This window comes from Ranitomeya variabilis, chromosome 8 (genome assembly GCF_051348905.1).
Source record: "Ranitomeya variabilis isolate aRanVar5 chromosome 8, aRanVar5.hap1, whole genome shotgun sequence".
Classification (NCBI taxonomy): Eukaryota; Metazoa; Chordata; class Amphibia; order Anura; family Dendrobatidae; genus Ranitomeya; species Ranitomeya variabilis.
In genome coordinates, this window is record NC_135239.1 from 206,166,841 (window position 1) to 206,187,256 (window position 20,416).

Consider the following 20,416-nt stretch of genomic DNA (forward strand, 5'->3'; position numbering starts at 1 on the left):
CGACTTTTTTTTATTATTTTTTTTTCCCCATTAAATACTGGTGCTTCTCACAAAATTAGAATATCATCAAAAAGTTAATTTATTTCAGTTCAATACAAAAAGTGAATCTGATATATAGAGTCATTACAGAGTGATCTATTTCACATGTTTATTTCTGTTAATGTTGATGATTATGGCTTACAGCCAATGAAAACCCAGAAGTTATTATCTCAGTAAATTAGAATACTTTATAACATCAGCTTGAAAAATGATTTTACAATCTGAAATGTTGTCCTCCTGAAATGTATGGTCAGTAAATGCACTCAATACTTGGTTGTCGCTCCTTTTGCATCAGTTACTGCATCAATGCGGCGTGGCATGGAGGCGATCAGCTGTGGCACTGCTGAGGGGTTATGGAAGCCCAGGTTGCTTTGATAGCAGCCTTCAGCTCGTCTGCATTGTTGGGTCTGGTGTCTCATCTTCCTCTTGACAATACTCCATAGATTCTCTATGGGGTTAAGGTCAGGTGAGTTTGCTGCCAATCAAGCCCAGTGATACTGTTGTTTGTACACCAGGTATTGGTACTTTTGGCCGTGTGGACAGGGGCCAAGTCCTGCTGGAGAATGACATTTCCATCTCCATAAAGCTTGTCATCAGAGGGAAGCATGAAGAGCTATAACATTTCCTGGTAGACAGCTGCGCTGACTTTGATAACACACAGTGGACCTACACCAGCAGATGACATGGCTCCCCAAACCATCACTGATTGTGGAGACTTCACAGTAGACCTCCAGCAGCTTGGATTGTGGCCTCCACTCTTCCTCCAGACTCTGGACCTTGATTTCCAAATGAAATGCAAAATTTACTTTCATCTGAAAACACCTTGGACCACTGACAACAGTCCGGTTCTTTTCCTCCTTGGCCCAGGTAAGACGCTTCTGGCGTTGTCTATTGGCCATGAGTGGCTGACACAAGGAATGTGACACTTGTAGTCCATGTCCTGGACACGTCTGTGTGTGGTGAAGCAATGACTCCAGCAGCAGTCCACTCCTTGTGAATCCCACATATTTCTGAATGGCTTTTTCTTAACAATCCTTTCCAGGCTGCGGTTATCTCGGTTGCTTGTGCACCTTTTTCTACCACACTTTTTCCTTCCACTCTCCATTAATCTGCTTGGATACAGCACTGTGTGAACAGCCGGCTTCTTTAGCAATGACCTTTTGTGGCTTCCCCTCCTTGTGGAGTGTGTCAGTGACGCCTTCTGGACATCTGTCAGGTCAGCAGTCTTCCCCATGATTGTGGAGCTACTGAAACAGACTAAGGGTATGTGTCCACGTTCAGGAAACGCTGCGTTTTTGACGCAGCGCTGAGCCGCAGCGTCAAAAACGCAGCGTCCAGATGTTACAGCGTAGTGGAGGGGATTTAATGAAATCCCGTCTCCACTGTGCATTAAAAAACGCATGCGGAATTCCCGCAAAAACGCACATGCGGTGCGTTTATTCAGAATGCAGCATGTTGCTACAATGAACAAAACACGCAGGAACACCGCAGGTGACCTGCCAGTGACCTCAGGTGCATTTTTGGTCAGGATTTTACCTGACCAAAGCCTGAAGCAAAACTGACTGTGGACACATACCCTTAGGGACCTTTATAAACACTTAGGAAGCCTTTACAGGTGTTTTTTGTTAATTATTCTAATTATTGAGATAACTTCTGGGTTTTCATTGGCTGTAAGCCATAATCATCAACATTAACAGAAATAAACATGTGAAATAGATCTCTCTGTCTGTAATGACTCTATATAGCAGAGGTGTCATACTGCATTCCTCGAGGGCCGCCAACAGGTCGTGTTTTCAGGATTTCCTTAGCATTCCACAAGGTGCTGGAACCATTCTGTGCAGGTGATTAAATTATCACCTGTGCAATACAAGGAAATCCTGAAAACATGACCTGTTGGCGGCCCTCGAGGAATGCAGTATGACACCTCTGTAAGGGTGTAACGTTCAGTTTTGCTTCAGGCTTGGTCAGGATTTTATGCAGGTAAAATCCTGACCAAAACTGCACCTGAGGTCACTGGCAGGTCACCTGCGGTGTACCTGCGTGTTTTGCTCATAGTAGCAACATGCTGCGTTTCGAAAAAACGCACAACGCATGCGTTTTTTAACGCATAGTGGAGTCTGGATTTCATGAAATCCCATCCACTATGCTGTAACATCTGGACGCTGCGTTTTTGACGCTGCGGAAAAACGCAGCGTCAAAAACGCAGCGTTTCCTGAACGTGGAAATATACCCTTATAGAATATATGAGATTCACTTTTTGTATTGAAGAACTGAAATAAATTAACTTTTTGATGATATTCTAATTTTGTGAGAAGCACCTGTACATGTAAAATCATTTTTGCAATTGGTTCCAATAAAAAACATTGCACTGTCACTTTGGCAGAACTTTTGTGTCGTCGGACGTAAACCAGCCGAGAGTAGGGCAGAAAAAGACTAATGAAAGGGTTAAACTCCCCATCAGACTTTCAGAACAAGTTCACTGACAAGTTCTCAGTTTACTCCTTCTGCAGCCCTCAATAGACAGTGAGAGGTGGAGGCTGGAGGAAGGAAATGGTGCAAAATGTTTAATGGAATCCAAATACATAACAACATATTTACCAATAATACATGTATTCAAGGAAAAAAAAAGGTCTCAAAATGTGGACAGCCCCTTTAAATGAGTCACATGACTGCAGTGAGCCGGGGCCGCTGTACTGCGGGAGGATTAGAACGCGTCAATCACACGAGGAAGCCGCTGTCTCCTAGCAACCTCCCTCCTGGTCCTCCCGTGACGTCAGCGGCCACGCCCCCAGGTGTCGCCAGCAGGTAGCACGCGCGGTTGCCCGGGTGACGCGCGGCCCCGGCTCGTGTCGCTCAGGCCAGGGGTCGGGATGGAGGCCGGCGGGATCGGGGGCAGCGGTCCGGCACATGACGAGGAGCCGCCGATCAGGGACCGGCTCGCCGGCATCCAGAAGGGCAACAGCGTGTGCTCCCGCTCCTACTTCGTGGTGGTGATGGTGTTCGTGCACGTCTACATCCTGAATGTCATCGCGCTGCTGCTCTACGTCTACTACAGCAACGGCGGCCAGAGCGGAGAGGACACCGGGGGACCGAGCCCCCCGGCCCCGGAGCACAGAGCCCCCCTGCGGCATGAGGACGGCAGCGCCCCCTACAGCTACCTGCCCCGGCTGGAGGGCATCAAGGTGGGTGACGGGCAGGTGACCGCCGCTGGCAGCGCTCGGGGAGAATGGGTTACCCATAGCAACCAATCAGAACGCCGCTTTCTTTCCATGCGGCTGCCTAAAAAAATGATAGCAGTCATCTGATTGGCTGCTAGTGTTTATTAAGTGAATGGGCCCACCATGGGCGAGGCGGCGACCCCAGTGATGCTGGAGCGTTTCCCACTAATGTCTGGGGGCCCCTGAGAGCAGAATGGCGCAGGGCCACACACCGCAGCCATAGGGGAGCCGGCTCCACTTTCCATGCTTCCTCCTCGTCTTTTATACTTTTCGGTCCGTGTCTGAGGGGCCGTTTGTATTGGGACCATTTTGGGGTCCAGACGACTTTATCTTTTTATTTAGGAGGTGAAATAACCAACAATCAGCGATTCCGCCATTTCTATACATTTTTTTTTCTTTACCTTACGAAATAATCTTTTCTTCTGATGCGGCGACTTCTTCTAACGCTCCTGTATTGTTGTTGTTCTGACTTTTTAATGTCCCTCCGATCACTTGTCCGTTTCTCCGCCTGCTGTAATGTCGCTGGGTCTTGTTAGGACGCAGGTGTAGAATCATGGCCGACACGGGGCCCTCAGTGGCCCCCACGCTGTGTGGCGCAGGCTCCCGAGAACACTCCATGATACATACAGGGCCGAGCACTGAGCCGCTGCCCCAGATCCTGCCGCTGGCACTGCAGCCCCCCAGCATTGCAGCAGAGACCCCCACCGACCTGTGATCAAAAAAGACTGGCGGTCTGAATTTGTCTGGACTTTATCCGAAAACTTTGGACTCTTGTCCTGCGGCCCCATAGTAGGTTGGAGGACACCGGTGCGGGGGTCCAGCGAGCCCCTCAGTCGCCCGATGCTGGCGATACAGCAGATTTACCTGTCTGGCTTGGAGCTCAGGCCTCTGCATTGTCAGCATCTCTGATTGCTGTCAGTGAAATAAAGCGATCTCGCCTCTGCAGAGTTAATGTAGTATTACATGGCGGCTGATGGGATGAATGGACGTCCGTGTAATACGAGGTTGGTAGGAGTTGTTTTTGGAACGGGAGAGGATCCTCATTCTGGGTCATATGGCGGGGTCCTGGGCTGGAGCCCCTTCATGATGAGACAACCCCAGTTGTATAAATGATGGCGCCCCACGTCTATGGCAGCAGTGCTATCTATGGGAGACGGATGAAACCCACGTGTGACACAATTCACTGATCGTGCTGTGGATTTCACCACACAAATGGAAATCCACCACGAAAATCTGCGGTCGGCTCCTGCGTCCATCAGCAATGCAGAGGAATTTGCAGACATTACATCCCCTTTAACGTTACAGGCATTTAAAGGGGTATAACCACGAACCACAAGAATTTAAAGGGCCAAAGCACTTGATTTAGCTCTGCAGCCCCTTCATTATTTTTCTATGTGCAGCTGCCCCTGGAGCTGGTGAGGGTCCCACTCATCGGACCTCCACGATCATCGAGCTATGCCATCACTTCATCAAATCCGGATTAACACTTTCAGCTCACAGAGGATTATCTAGGATACAAGCTGGAGGTAATCGGCTGTGAGAAGTATAAGGCTGTGTTCACACTGGAGGTTTTCAGGGAGTAGATCCGCTCCAAATACTTTTGTCAAAAAAACTGCTTTAGGGTTTGTGCACAAGACTTATTTGTCAGGCAGATCTCCTATGTAACCCACCTGAAAGGAAAAAAAAAATACTAAAAACGTATGCTTTTTATGTAACCGACTTGCTGTTTATATGATCAGTCTTTGGAACTTCTTTTAATGGCTAATTGGTTAGTTTAAAAACAACTGGGGACTCACAACGTCGTCAAAACAACCGAAAAGACACCAAAAAAGACCCTTCAGGAAAAAAAAACTTGGCGAGACCTGAAGCGTCTTCCTCGTGAAAAAAATCTATGGGAAATTCACTTTGGTGCTCATATGAGGAAGTTTTTTTGTGTTTTATGAAGAGGTTTTGAAAAAGTGCTTGGTTGAAAAAAAACCAAAAACCGCATGCCCCTTCCTAGGAATTACGCTTGCTCCAAATTAGGCACTGTACAAACACAACGCTACAAAGAAAGCTTCTGGGAGAACAAAAAATCTTAAAAAAAAAAGCTCTGTAGAGAAACAAAAACTCCAAAAACTTCCCAGATATATCAGCGTTTCCTGAAGCAATGAGTTGCTGGCGATGCCTCCTTCTAGTTTCACTATCCCATATTTTCGGCTTTTCTAGATGCAAAAATAGGACATTTTGCCCAACTTTTTGTACATCAACTGCTTTCCACCAACCACTATTACGGCCCCAGAAATGGCTGATAACAGGGAACAATAGATGATATCCAGCAGAGTCGTAGATAGAGATAAGTCTGACTTCAAGGTGTGTGTGTGTGTGTGTGTGTGTGTGTGGTGGGGGATGTAATCCTCTCCTGGGCACAATTATTATTATTTTTCTTAAATGCATGTATTTGGCACTAAATATCATCATTTTTGGATTAATTAAGAATGTTGCACCGTTTTGCTTTTCCAGGCTCTTTTGCTTCTCTGCACATTCAACTTTGATGTGGTCATAAATCAGCTGAGAGGAGCTCGGAAAATGCAGATAAGAGTTAAAAACTCTCCCGTTGGACCGTCAGAACGAGCTTGCTGACGGATTCTCAGTTTACTCGTTCTGCAGCCAGAGACAAGACAATGTAATATGGAAAATATAGAAGGCAAACGTTGCACAATTTTTTAATTAAAACACAATTAAAAAATGATTTTCGAAGCCAACCATACATGCATTTACCGTAAGTAACAACAAAATAAAAGTTGGACAAGCCCTTTAAATGGCCCCCCCCCATACACACTGAGTTGTCACATGCAGCATAATCCCGGTATTAGTCCATCACCAGGGTGGGGAGGGGATTTTCTTCTCTGACCCGTCTTGGATGTTAGATTTCTGTACAGATTCTAGTTCCCTTGAAGGAATGTGTGTTACCATCCAGTGACCCCAGTGTGTGACAGCCCCCTCCGGTCAGGACCCCCATACATTCAGGTCTCCCTCCCCCATTCTTTGTGTCCACCAAACTCCAATTGGCCCTACTTCTATTTTGCTTTGTATCTAGGTCATAAATGAATGATCAGTGGTGGTCTGACCATAGAGACCCCCCCCCCAATGAAAACGAGAACAGGGATCCGGTGTCCCCCTGTGTAAATGAAGCTGTTATACGTATGCATGGTTTTCTTTTACGGTCACACATGCGCATAATCTATGCACGGACCCCCGTTCTTGTGATCAGATCCCCTCCGATCACAGAGTGACACTGCTGCGATCCGCTGATGATGATTCTTCCATTTTCCTGCAGCGCCACCACAGGACAAGACAAGTATTGCACAGTCCTCTGGCAGTGTCCTGTCTAATACGTGTGATACCTGGAGGACCGTACTGATCACTCTTCTCTTCCAGGTCGGCTACAAACAGAAGATGGAACTGGGCAACAACAAGCTGTACGACATGAAGACGCTGAGCCTGAAGCCCCTGCTGTTTGGTAAGCGCTGAGCCCCCCGTGCCGCTGTTACGTAAGGGACTGTAATCGTCTTAATGCCTGGGGCAGGCTGGGAACGGTGGGGGGTAGAAATGAGCAGCAAATCAGCAGATGTAATCGTGTATGCACGGGGTCCGGCACGCTGTAATCCCCCAGATCCCGCGCTGCCTCCTATATGCACATTTCATCCCGATGATCGATGCTCCCAGGTCTCCTACAAATAAGCATTTGGTCTCTGTGCAGGGGACCCCAATAAATGACGCACACCCCCGGCGTTTCTTACAGCCTCATGTGTATTGGTTTCCATCCCACATATATACAATGCTATATACAGTCCGCCGCCGCAGGCACGTTCTCTCCTAAACGAGTGTTATATGAGGACGCCATGCTGCCCGGTAGGAGGGCTACTCGCCATTACCCCGGGTAGTTCCTCACGTTTTTGGTGCATTAAAGGGCTATTCATAAAGATTTGTTGCAATCCTGACAATCATGATTTAAAGGGGTTGTCCACAGCTTGTTTCAGAAGCAAGAAAATGCTAAAGCCCATGATATACCCACTCTAACATCCATGGCTCCCACGCAGCCCGCTCCGGTGGTCTACGGCAGGACAGGAAGCAATGACATCCTGGTCTTTGGTCACCTGAGTGCAGAGGATTGTGATTGGCTGCAGCGATCAGCTGGAACGATTACATCCCATTGCAGTCACATGACACTGCAGACAATCACAAAGCTCTGCAGTCAGGTGACCAAAGCACACAATGTCATTGTTTCCTGCCCTGCCGTGGACCCCGGAGCTGCCCGTGCTCCAGACTTGTGGGTGAATCTGCCTTCTATTGCACATTGCTCCTCAATTATTTAAATTTATTTTTTAAGTTGGACAACCCCTTTAATTAATCTCTTTCTTTAAGGGCATCTTTCACCAGTTAATAATGATTACTTATGTGTTCCCAGGAAAGCTGTGTGACCACCTGTATGACCTCCATTACTGCACCCACCTTCTTCCCTCTCCAGGAGATCGGGTCTGCCCAGTCTGGGTTCAGTAAAGCTGGGGGTTGTAATGGCGGCCATATGTGATGTCACCCAGCTTTCCCAGGATCAGAATAAGATACAGCAGAGATAACACAAGGGCTTACATTTACTGGTGATTAGCTGATTTTTAAGGGGAACTTTCCGGGGCAGCGGAGGCGGCGTATGAAGAGTCCTATGATCTGCATTTGTGATGCTTCCATTTCTTGGCAGCGAAGTGCAGGTTCTTGTTCCTCTTCTGCCAGGCGTAGGCGTTGTGCACCACGATCTTGTCTTTTTGCACTTCCCCGCTGACGACGTAAGTGCCCGACCGGGTCCCCCGCATTATGTTCTGCACACACGTAGCGTCCAGATCCAGCCACTGCTGGAGTCTGGGGAGGATGTCCCCTCTGGACAGCGAGCCGTGCTTTATGACGTCCACCCTGGAGTCCACGTCAAAGTCAGAGACGGAGCTGGAGGTCGTGTTTCTCCTTATGATGCGAATTTTGGCAGCTGCAGAAAGAAAGAATAAGAGATGGAGCTGCGCAACACTCCCGACGCTCCCTCCACCCGTGCAGAGCTGCTCACAACTCCTGACATTCCCTCCACCCGTGCAGAGCTGCGCACAACTCCCGATGCTCCCTCCGCCCGTGCGAAGCTACGCACCACTTCCAACATTCCCTCCAACTGTACGAAGCTGCGCACAACTCTCGCTGCTCCCTCCACTCGTGCTGAGCTGCGCACAATTCCTGACATTCCCTCCACCCGTGCGAAGCCGAGCACCACTCCCAACATTCCCTCCATCCGTGCGAAGCTGCGCACCACTTCCGACATTCCCTTCAACCGTACGGAGCTGCGCGCAACTCTCGGTGCTCCCTCCACTTGTGCTGAGCTGTTCACAACTACTGACATTTCCTCCACCCGTATCAAGCTGTGCGCAAATCCCAATGCTCCCTCCACCCGTACGGAGCTGTGCGCTACTCCCAACGCTCCCTCCACCCGTACGAAGCTGCACACAACTCTCGGTGCTCCCTCCACTTGTGCTGAGCTGCGCACAACTCCTGACATTCCCTCCACCTGTACGGAGCTGTGCGCAACTCCCAACGCTCCCTCCACCTGTACGGAGCTGTGCGCAACTCCCAACGCTCCCTCCACCCGTACGGAGCTGTGCGCAACTCCCAACGCTCCCTCCACCCGTACGGAGCTGCGCGCAACTCTCGGTGCTCCCTCCACTTGTGCTGAGCTGTTCACAACTACTGACATTTCCTCCACCCGTATCAAGCTGTGCGCAACTCCCAACGCTCCCTCCACCCGTACGGAGCTGTGCGCAACTCCCAACGCTCCCTCCACCCGTACGAAGCTGCACACAACTCTCGGTGCTCCCTCCACTTGTGCTGAGCTGCGCACAACTCCTGACATTCCCTCCACCCGTATCAAGCTGTGCGCAACTCCCAACGCTCCCTCCACCTGTACGGAGCTGTGCGCAACTCCCAACGCTCCCTCCACCCGTACGGAGCTGTGCGCAACTCCCAACGCTCCCTCCACCCGTACGGAGCTGCGCGCAACTCCCAACGCTCCCTCCACCCGTACGGAGCTGCGCGCAACTCCCGACGCTCCCTCCACCCGTACGGAGCTGCGCGCAACTCCCGACGCTCCCTCCACCCGTACGGAGCTGCGCGCAACTCCCGACGCTCCCTCCACCCGTACGGAGCTGCGCGCAACTCCCGACGCTCCCTCCACCCGTACGGAGCTGCGCGCAACTCCCGACGCTCCCTCCACCCGTACGAAGCTGCGCGCAACTCTCGGTGCTCCCTCCACTTGTGCTGAGCTGCGCACAACTCCTGACATTCCCTCCACTCGTATAAAGCTGTGCGCAACTCCCAACGCTCCCTCCACCCGTACGGAGCTGTAGACAACTCTCGGTGCTCCCTCCACTTGTGCTGAGCTGCGCACAACTCCTGACATTCCCTCCACCCGTATCAAGCTGTGCACAACTCCCAACGCTCCCTCCACCCGTACGAAGCTGCACACAACTCTCGGTGCTCCCTCCACTTGTGCTGAGCTGCGCACAACTCCTGACATTCCCTCCACTCGTATCAAACTGCGCAACTCCCAACGCTCCCTCCACCCGTACGAAGCTGCACACGACTCTGTGCTCCCTCCACTTGTGCTGAGCTGCGCACAACTCCTGACATTTCCTCCACCTGTATCAAGCTGTGCGCAACTCCCAACGCTCCCTCCACCCATACAGAGCTGTGCGCAACTCCCAACGCTCCCTCCACCCATACGGAGCTGCGCGCAACTCCCAACGCTCCCTCCACCCGTACGGAGCTGCGCGCAACTCCCGACGCTCCCTCCACCCGTACGGAGTTGCGCGCAACTCCCGACGCTCCCTCCACCCGTACGGAGCTGCGCGCAACTCCCGACGCTCCCTCCACCCGTACGGAGCTGCGCGCAACTCCCGACGCTCCCTCCACCCGTACGGAGCTGCGCGCAACTCCCGACGCTCCCTCCACCCGTACGGAGCTGCGCGCAACTCCCGACGCTCCCTCCACCCGTACGGAGCTGCGCGCAACTCCCGACGCTCCCTCCACCCGTACGGAGCTGCGCGCAACTCCCGACGCTCCCTCCACCCGTACGGAGCTGCGCGCAACTCCCGACGCTCCCTCCACCCGTACGGAGCTGCGCGCAACTCCCGACGCTCCCTCCACCCGTACGGAGCTGCGCGCAACTCCCGACGCTCCCTCCACCCGTACGGAGCTGCGCGCAACTCCCGACGCTCCCTCCACCCGTACGGAGCTGCGCGCAACTCCCGACGCTCCCTCCACCCGTACGAAGCTGCGCGCAACTCTCGGTGCTCCCTCCACTTGTGCTGAGCTGCGCACAACTCCTGACATTCCCTCCACTCGTATAAAGCTGTGCGCAACTCCCAACGCTCCCTCCACCCGTACGGAGCTGCGCGCAACTCCCGACGCTCCCTCCACCCGTACGGAGTTGCGCGCAACTCCCGACGCTCCCTCCACCCGTACGGAGCTGCGCGCAACTCCCGACGCTCCCTCCACCCGTACGGAGCTGCGCGCAACTCCCGACGCTCCCTCCACCCGTACGGAGCTGCGCGCAACTCCCGACGCTCCCTCCACCCGTACGGAGCTGCGCGCAACTCCCGACGCTCCCTCCACCCGTACGGAGCTGCGCGCAACTCCCGACGCTCCCTCCACCCGTACGGAGCTGCGCGCAACTCCCGACGCTCCCTCCACCCGTACGGAGCTGCGCGCAACTCCCGACGCTCCCTCCACCCGTACGGAGCTGCGCGCAACTCCCGACGCTCCCTCCACCCGTACGGAGCTGCGCGCAACTCCCGACGCTCCCTCCACCCGTACGGAGCTGCGCGCAACTCCCGACGCTCCCTCCACCCGTACGGAGCTGCGCGCAACTCCCGACGCTCCCTCCACCCGTACGAAGCTGCGCGCAACTCTCGGTGCTCCCTCCACTTGTGCTGAGCTGCGCACAACTCCTGACATTCCCTCCACTCGTATAAAGCTGTGCGCAACTCCCAACGCTCCCTCCACCCGTACGGAGCTGTAGACAACTCTCGGTGCTCCCTCCACTTGTGCTGAGCTGCGCACAACTCCTGACATTCCCTCCACCCGTATCAAGCTGTGCACAACTCCCAACGCTCCCTCCACCCGTACGAAGCTGCACACAACTCTCGGTGCTCCCTCCACTTGTGCTGAGCTGCGCACAACTCCTGACATTCCCTCCACTCGTATCAAACTGCGCAACTCCCAACGCTCCCTCCACCCGTACGAAGCTGCACACGACTCTGTGCTCCCTCCACTTGTGCTGAGCTGCGCACAACTCCTGACATTTCCTCCACCTGTATCAAGCTGTGCGCAACTCCCAACGCTCCCTCCACCCATACGGAGCTGTGCGCAACTCCCAACGCTCCCTCCACCCATATGGAGCTGTGCGCAACTCCCAACGCTCCCTCCACCCGTACGAAACTGCGCACAACTCCCGACGCTCCCTCCACCCATACGGAGCTGTGCACTACTCCCGACACTTCCTCCCAACCGTATTGAGCTGTGGCATAACTGCAACAGCCTGTTCATGAACCAACTTGTAGCTCACCGGCTGCTGCAACACTACAATTCCCAGCACGATCTGTTAATAGTCCATTACCCAGAAAATATAGTAGAATGTTGGGACTCATAGTTTTTCGATAGCTAGGGAGCCACAGGTTGGGACCCCCCATACCGATTGACTAGTTTTTGGGTAACCCAGTGAAAATGTTTCTTCTAAGGCAGGTATACGCTGTAATAGACATATATACTGTACACAGCTACTACCCCGCTGAATCCGGCGCTGCTTCCCTGGATGGAGACGTGACGCGCCGTCAGCCTGAGTCTTGTGTCTTTATATGGTCCCAGAGCCGGTGTCAGCGGCGTGTAATTTACTTTTACAAGGGGGGCACCCATCACCTCTCCCCCCATACACAGGGGCTTGCCTCCTGTATACGCAGCCGGCTTCTGAGACAGAAAGCATGACTTTCCAAAGCATCTACTCGTCGGACGAGTGCCGCTCTGGAGATGCCGCTGCCATTTATGGGTCTGAACTGTTCAGCGAAGGATCGTTCACCTGCAGCAATGTATCATCGCGCCACCTGTCCGCGAGTAAAATGCTCCCTACTTAGAAAAGTCTTGCTGCTTCTTTCCAGAGATGGCGCCACCTCTGGCCACAGACTGCAGCTCAGCTCTGCTGCAGTGAATGGGGCTGAGCTGCAATGCCACTCACAACCTGTGCACAGGGGGTGGCGCTGTTTTTCCAGGAAAGCGGCCATGTTTTTCTGAAATGTAGGTCAGATACATAAAATAAATATAGAAAGTGTCCCAGATGGCACGAGCCGGTGGGATAATGCATGAGCGCTGGATGGCGGCCTAGATACGGGGGGCCTGATTGCCTGGGAGCAGCTGACAGATGCGTCTACCCCCTCAGTTTGACGTTTCTTGTCTTTATTAAAGGGGTTTGTTTTCTAAAAAATAGGGATCCAAGGCAAATAACAATCGCTCCATCGTTGCGGTGGTCTCTGCCAGCGCTGGGAGTGACTGCCGACGCCAATGATTGACTGCAGTGGTCAGTAGACTGGTTGGGGGACATCATCACTCACTGTTACAGTGGCGACCGCGAGAGCGGCCTGAGCTGGATCAAAGGATTGAGACTTTTATTTGCCATTGACCCCAGATTTTCCCCCTCCCTTAAAGGGGTTGTCTATTACTAGAAAAAAACATGGCTGCATTCTTCCCAGAACAGCTCTACAAGAAAAAAAAAAATGACTTCATTCAGAAATGGTGCAGAACCGCAATACCACTCTCAACCAATAGACAGGGGTGGCGCTGCTTTGGAAGAAGGCAGACATGTTTTATCCAAGTCATTTAAAGGTTCGTTTTTTTAACTTAACTCCTTCATTAACTTTAAAGGGGTTGTGATCACCAGTGATCAGTGGAGATCAGCGAGTGTTTAATTTCCCTGCAGCGCCACCACAGGATGAATGAAATATTGTAAGCTGGCCATTGAAATCAATGTATGTAATTTGTGAATCTGTCAGATCCCCCAGAGCGGGGGATAAGAGATAGATAAGAGGGTCTCGAGTAAGCCCCCTCCACCCTGCCCCTTAATGATGAGACAGAAGGGCACTTTATGCCGGGCGCTGTCATCGGAGATGCACACTGTACAGTTGGCATCCGTCTCACCCCGGCTGTTACCTGCACCCATTTACAATGGGCACAGATGATGTTGGCACCAGTACAAGCTTTGCTAAGTGGTGGCAGCACTGGAGGTGTGCATCATGTCAGCACTTACTGAAATCATTAGCGCAGAAAGTATCCAGGATGTCCTTGGCAGAGCTGGCCTCGTCGAGTTCACAGTCCCTGCAGCTGGCACGGGGCACCGCTGTAAGAGAGAAGAGGAGCGTCAGTGTCCCGGGGACTATAGAACCCCAATATACATAACCCCAGTATACCGAGTCCCTCTATATCCGGTGACCGCCCTCCATCATCAGTTATTCATGATACTCACACACAGGAACTAGAACGTCTGTCTGAGAGGCCAGAAACTGATGATGGAGGCGACGGGCGGTCACCAGATACTGATGATGGAGGCGACGGGCGGTCATAAGACACTGATGATGGAGGCGACGGGCGGTCACCAGATACTGATGATGGAGGGGACAATCAGTCGCTGGATACTGATGGGATTTAAATATCTTCTTCTTTTTCTTTCCATTTTGATACATGAAGCAAACTATTAACACTTGGATTTTTGGAAGCTTCTAACTTATTAGATAATGTAATGTATGTACACAGTGACTGCACCAGCAGAATAGTGAGTGCAGCTCTGGGGTATAATACAGGATGTAACTCAGGATCAGTAATGTAATGTATGTACACAGTGACTGCACCAGCAGAATAGTGAGTGCAGCTCTGGGGTATAATACAGGATGTAACTCAGGATCAGTAATGTAATGTATGTATACAGTGACTGCACCAGCAGAATAGTGAGTGCAGCTCTGGGGTATAATACAGGATGTAACTCAGGATCAGTAATGTATGTACACAGTGACTGCACCAGCAGAATAGTGAGTGCAGCTCTGGGGTATAATAAAGGATGTAACTCAGGATCAGTAATGTAATGTATGTACACAGTGACTGCACCAGCAGAATAGTGAGTGCAGCTCTGGGGTATAATACAGGATGTAACTCAGGATCAGTAATGTAATGTATGTACACAGTGACTGCACCAGCAGAATAGTGAGTGCAGCTCTGGGGTATAATACAGGATGTAACTCAGGATCAGTAATGTAATGTATGTATACAGTGACTGCACCAGCAGAATAGTGAGTGCAGCTCTGGGGTATAATACAGGATGTAACTCAGGATCAGTAATGTATGTACACAGTGACTGCACCAGCAGAATAGTGAGTGCAGCTCTGGGGTATAATAAAGGATGTAACTCAGGATCAGTAATGTAATGTATGTACACAGTGACTGCACCAGCAGAATAGTGAGTGCAGCTCTGGGGTATAATACAGGATGTAACTCAGGATCAGTAATGTAATGTATGTACACAGTGACTGCACCAGCAGAATAGTGAGCGCAGCTCTGGAGTATAATACAGGATGTAACTCAGGATCAGTAATGTAATGTATGTACACAGTGACTGCACCAGCAGAATAGTGAGTGCAGCTCTGGGGTATAATACAGGATGTAACTCAGGATCAGTAATGTAATGTATGTACACAGTGACTGCACCGGCAGAATAGTGAGCGCAGCTCTGGAGTATAATACAGGATGTAACTCAGGATCAGTAATGTAATGTATGCACACAGTAACTGCACCAGCAGAATAGTGAGTGCAGCTCTGGAGTACAATACAGGATATATTGTCGGACGTCACTTACTTCCGGCAGTTCTTGTGTCGTTGCTAATAGTGGAGATGCACATCCCATGATCAATAGTAAACTGTTCACACTTCAGTATTTCTGGCCACGGGTACCCATAACACGCCATGATGGGGGCACAGCTGTTCCTCACCGCCTCGCACAGGCTGCGGCACGGCTTTATAATCCTGTCACTGTAGACATGAGGAGGTCATTATTAATTCTAGAAATCATTTTTAGAACTTTTCCCCCTATAATCGGTGTAAGACCCCGAGTCGTCCTCTTCTGACAAATTCTGTTTGAGGGAAAATTTGAGGTTGATCAGTCATCACCGACTCTGTACACGGGCATGTGGCGACAACCCTTCTGGTAGCTGCGGTCATCTTGGTTGTCAGCCAGCTGACACAGATGTAGCTAATATACCATCGGCAGGGTGCAGGGCGCCCGTTATTAGCTGCCATAATCCCTAATCCGCGGTGCTGGGCTCTGGCGGTAGGTGGCCCTAATTCTGTTGTCAACTTGTACGATTCACTGAAACAAAGAACAGGAGACTCAGCTCTGCCCAGAGAGCCGGAGTGACGCACGTACGGCTCCGTCAGCCGTAATTCAAGGAGACACCCCACGATGCCAAAACCACTAATGGGAAAACACGGCTCCTAATTAAATTGCCAATGACGCAAGTAGGAGTAGTAAGTCCACATGTGCAGCACGGAACATAATCGCAGCCCCCCAGAGGGTATCGCCAGCGCCCTAATGGCCTCCTAATGTCTAAATGTCAATGCCATTAGGCACAGGGCCGCTTCCGCCCTTCGGGACGCTCTGCTCACTGACTTACTGCAACCTGGGCTCAGCTCGGTGAAAACCCTACACTTTCAGGTGTTACATGCAAGCAATGGCCGACGGTCTACGGGGGATTCCAGGCGGCACTTTGCTTAGCCCGTGGCACACACTGTATGTCGGATGTATCCTGAGGCTCCGATTCAGCTTACAGGGGCCAGTATAGTGTCCTCGTAGCCCCCATTGGGCATCATGTTGCCCGGAGGCACCCGTGTAATATGATATCCCGCATAGGGAGCCTATGGACACAAGTGGCACGGTTTGGCAGTATTTGCTCTCCAGGGTAGTAGAAGCGCTCGTCGTTAGTGCTCTTTCCCCCCTCTATACCCTGATAATACATACAGAATGGAAATGAATATTTCGGGGGTACGTTACCCATCCAGACATATCGGTGCCATTAGCGAGCACAGGAAGATTCTGGCATCCGGGTGGCATTCACGTGCAAGGAGCGGCAGCCAACTGGAAGATTGCTGGATCACCTCCGCCATCGTCTCGTGCTCCAGCAGGTTGGGAATCCTCATCTCCGTGTATCCAATGCCATAACATAGGGGCATGTGCTTGGGGATGGTCATGCACCGGGACGAGCTGCTCACAAAGTCCACCGACATTGCCCGAGAGCCACCGGTCCAAAAACAGAGCAAGACAATCAGGTGCCACTTTGGGTATTGGCATCCGGGGCCTCTGCCCTTCCCTGCACTCATCATCCTCATCCCTGCACAGGCAAGCGGGCGAGTGAGTCTCCCCTGAGCACCAAGCTGGGGTATTTTATAGGGCCGGAGGACACTTTTTCCTACTAATCCTTTCTCATTACGATCCAGCACACTTGGACAAGACAATCCCACAGTTTGCTTTTGCCAATGGGCCTGATTGTTTGGTCTTGTTAGGGGGGCAGCTTAAACCAGCAGGTGTTGTAATAGGGGCCGACAAGGAGGCTGAATGTTTGAACTCGCCTGGCATTATCTCGGGCCCATTATTGTACTCATGATTGGATCTCTGCGGGAAGCCATTTGTCCACCAATCCCCCCTTTTCTACGATTTGTGATCATTAACCATTCCGTGTTTCCTCCTCACTGTTCTTAAGACAAAAAAAAAACAAAAACAATCATTTATTGACCTGGGAGCAAAGGGAGGGGAGGATAAGTCAGGGCTGTTGATTTAGCCCTGGGGGCGCTCAAAGAACCCATGATGGGACCCCGGGCTTATTAAATGTTTTCCTTTTTAAAACAATCCTCCACGGCTCACTGGCACCTATTTAGTTTTTAGGATCTGGAGATCAATCACAATGTCATTTGCTGGGGTGCAAAAAAACAAAAAACAAAATAACAATTAGGGGTTTCAAGGGAAAATGAAAAAAGAAAAATCAATGTTTTTGAGTTGTCCTCAATCAGTATGGCCGCCTCTGCCGACCTCACAGGGGCAGTAAGCAAACTTTCTCGGACATCGCAAAGCACCGAGGAGGCAACTTCTTCTTTTGGGTTGGGTCACGGCATGAGAAATATATGGAACTTTTGAAATTATACCCATTTATTTTATTTTTTGTACTTTGGCCTGAGGTTTGGGGCCAGAATGAAAAGGGTGGACTGATTTTGACTCCTGTAATCAGAGTATCTACAGTTTTCTAAACTTGGCTCAGTGATTAAGTTCACTCCTCTTGTCTGGTATACAAATACCCCGACCTATGGAAAGTGACTTGTTAGTGCCACTTGAGGCATCTAGACCCAAGGGGGACACGTCTTGTCAGTCGCAAACACTAACTATACACCCAAAGTCACAAAAAGTTCCATCCATCCTCTCAACTTCTGGGAAAGGAAACTCTGACTCTGCCAAGAAAACTCCAACCCGGCCAATCCATATTTTGCCAGATATCTGTCTCTTAAAAGATTGGACTTCATTTTTTTATATAAATGGATCCACAATTCCTTCCTCACTTATTTATTATTAAATTAAATCCCTTTTCTGAAACAAAGCACCAAATCTCCAGCACTGGTGTAAAATACAAGAATTTAAAGGGTTTTTCCAGTTTTGGAAAATCTATGTCCCCGTCTGCAGTTTATCTTAAAAATCAAAAAACAAAACAATCTTTTTTTTAAACAACCTTTACTCCCCATGTCCAGTGCTGAGTCTCCACCGCTGCTTCCGCTCTCTGGTATTGTCTGCAGCACTGACGTTATGTCGACAGCACTGCAGCCAATCACTGAGCATGAGCCACTCAGAGCTGCTGAGCTCACTGATTGGCTGCAGACAGTAACAGACTCCAGGAGCAGCAGTGGAGACTCAGCACTGGACCCGTGGAGGGTGAGTAAAGCGCTGTTGTTGTATTATTTATTTATTTTTTTAAACGTACTGCAGCTGGGGGACAGGGTTTGCAGAAAATGGAAGGCCCCTTTAAATTTTGCACTTACCGGTAAGAGGGACTGAGTTTCACCTCAAATTATACGGTGGACACAGTACCCCCTGATCTTGTGATCTGCGGGACCCCCCCAGAGATGACTTATCACTTATTTTCTGTTAACCCCTTAAATTCTGAGCCTTGTTAATCAGACACCATACCCCTGTTTCTTACGACAGTCACCAAATTACTTGTGTATTAACACCCCCCTCCCCCAATCCCGTTCTTGCAGAAATCCCCAACTTTTTATCAGAACAGGAGTGTAAGCTCCTCATCCACCTGGCCCAGCTGAAAGGACTCCAGGTCAGCCAGATCCTCCCCGTGGACGGCTACAAGGAGGCCATGGAAAATCTGGAGATAAGCAAGGCCGACATCTTCAATCTGCTGGATCACAATCAGGACGGGCAGCTGCAGATAAAAGAGGTGAGGACAGGGTTAAAACAACTGCAGGGGCATTAGGTCATAAAGGGGGCTCCGGTATCGATCCAAGCAACTTTGTAATATACGTTGTTTCCGGTTGTTTACATCTCTGCTTGCTGCCAGTGAATGAGAAATCGGAGCTAAACAGTCTGGAATCTGGACTGATACTATTTACCTAAAGTGATACATTGTAACAATTATGTCTGGTCTCCTATGTGACTCTATTTTATTCTCAGGATAATTGAGGGTCTCAGTTGTGGGACCCCCACTGATCCTCAAGTTACCGCCTACCCTTTAAATAGGCGATAACTTTTAACTATTGGGAATAACCCTTTAAGGGGTTATTACCCGTCCTCCTAGATGGATATTGCCGGATCACACTTGTAAAACTAAGCACTTTTGAAATTTACATCTTGTTAAAATTTCCAGCCGTTCTTGAGATACGAACGCTTTTCTTTTTTTATTTACAGCTCGTTGCCTAGGAGACCGACCACCACTGCTGTCTGTAGCTTGTAAGCGCTGCTCTGAAATCTGGCCGGGAATTAGGAGTGAACAGTGGGCTCCAGCGATCCTAAACAGCTTCAAAACAGCAGGAGAAAATAACTTGTAAGCACGGCGCATGTTCTGAAGTCTAACAGCGGTGGTCGGTCTCCAAGGCAACAAACTGCACACAACAAAAGTATTATTATCTCAAGAACGGCTGAAAATTTTAAGAAACAGCAAATTGGAAAATTGCTTGTATTTACAAGTAAAATCCGAAAATATATATATTTAGGAAGATGAGAATATCCCTTTTAAGGCTTATTTATAGGTAAGGAAAATCCTTTTAAGCTGGGTACTGGCTAAAAATGATTTTCGCGCCTCACGGCACTGTCTATTGCTGGCTGCAGTATGAGTTAACTGAGAACCAGTGAGTGAGCTCATTCTAGTTTCCTTCTGAGCACCTCTCAGCTGATTTATTGACCTCCTCTCATTAAAGGGGTCCTCTATGTGGCCATAAATACAACCCAGATAAAAGGGTTTGTGACCTTCGCTATTGTCCGTGGATGTCATGAGATAGGGACATAGAATCTTCCATATAACCTTCCTGGGTTGTGAAGTGGTTAATAAGAAGGGGGCTACTATGCGCTGGCCTCGGGGGGGGGGGGGGGGGGGTCTTGGAGACCTCGTTCTGTACAGAAGTTCTTATTATTATTCTTAGGAAGACACTCGAACGCTCATAAAAACCATTATGTACGGCCATGTTTATATTCCGCTCTTCCCTTACCCATTGTGAAAGAGCAGACCCTCCATTATCCGTGGCACGCACCACATAAACATGCCCGCCTCGCCAACATATCATTTTTATTGCCAGGGGAACGAGTGTTTGGATCCGACCTAATATAAAGCAAGTAAATATATAGCGAATGCTCGGATCCAGCGATGTATCCACCCCGGAGCAGACGTGTCTGGCAGGGATTATTCCAGATATTTCCAAATACAGCAACGTATTATCCAGGAATTCAGATCCTATGAAAACTATAAGATCAATAGACAGATGCGCTGTATGGAGATAAGTATGTGCCCCCCCAACAT

General features: G+C 50.3%; 2 protein-coding genes across 2 annotated transcripts in view; one reads left to right on the forward strand and one right to left on the reverse strand.

The window, feature by feature from the left end:
- Positions 1 to 2,792: 2,792 nt before the first annotated feature.
- Positions 2,793 to 20,416, forward strand: part of P4HTM (prolyl 4-hydroxylase, transmembrane) — a 27,704-nt gene continuing 10,080 nt past the window's right edge. Inside the window, exons 1-3 of the mRNA XM_077276525.1 lie at positions 2,793 to 3,221; positions 6,678 to 6,759; positions 18,654 to 18,844. Coding sequence (XP_077132640.1) covers positions 2,910 to 3,221; positions 6,678 to 6,759; positions 18,654 to 18,844 — 585 coding nt within the window. The 5' untranslated portion in view covers positions 2,793 to 2,909. The remainder of the gene's footprint in view (positions 3,222 to 6,677; positions 6,760 to 18,653; positions 18,845 to 20,416) is intronic.
- On the reverse strand, positions 5,939 to 16,855 carry LOC143787622 (secreted frizzled-related protein 5-like). Its single transcript, XM_077276526.1, has 4 exons — positions 16,408 to 16,855; positions 15,217 to 15,383; positions 13,621 to 13,710; positions 5,939 to 8,274 (listed from the first exon to the last, which is right to left on the reverse strand). Exons 1-4 carry the CDS (start codon positions 16,740 to 16,742, stop codon positions 7,958 to 7,960), a joined length of 909 nt encoding a protein of 302 aa, XP_077132641.1. The 5' UTR covers positions 16,743 to 16,855; the 3' UTR covers positions 5,939 to 7,957.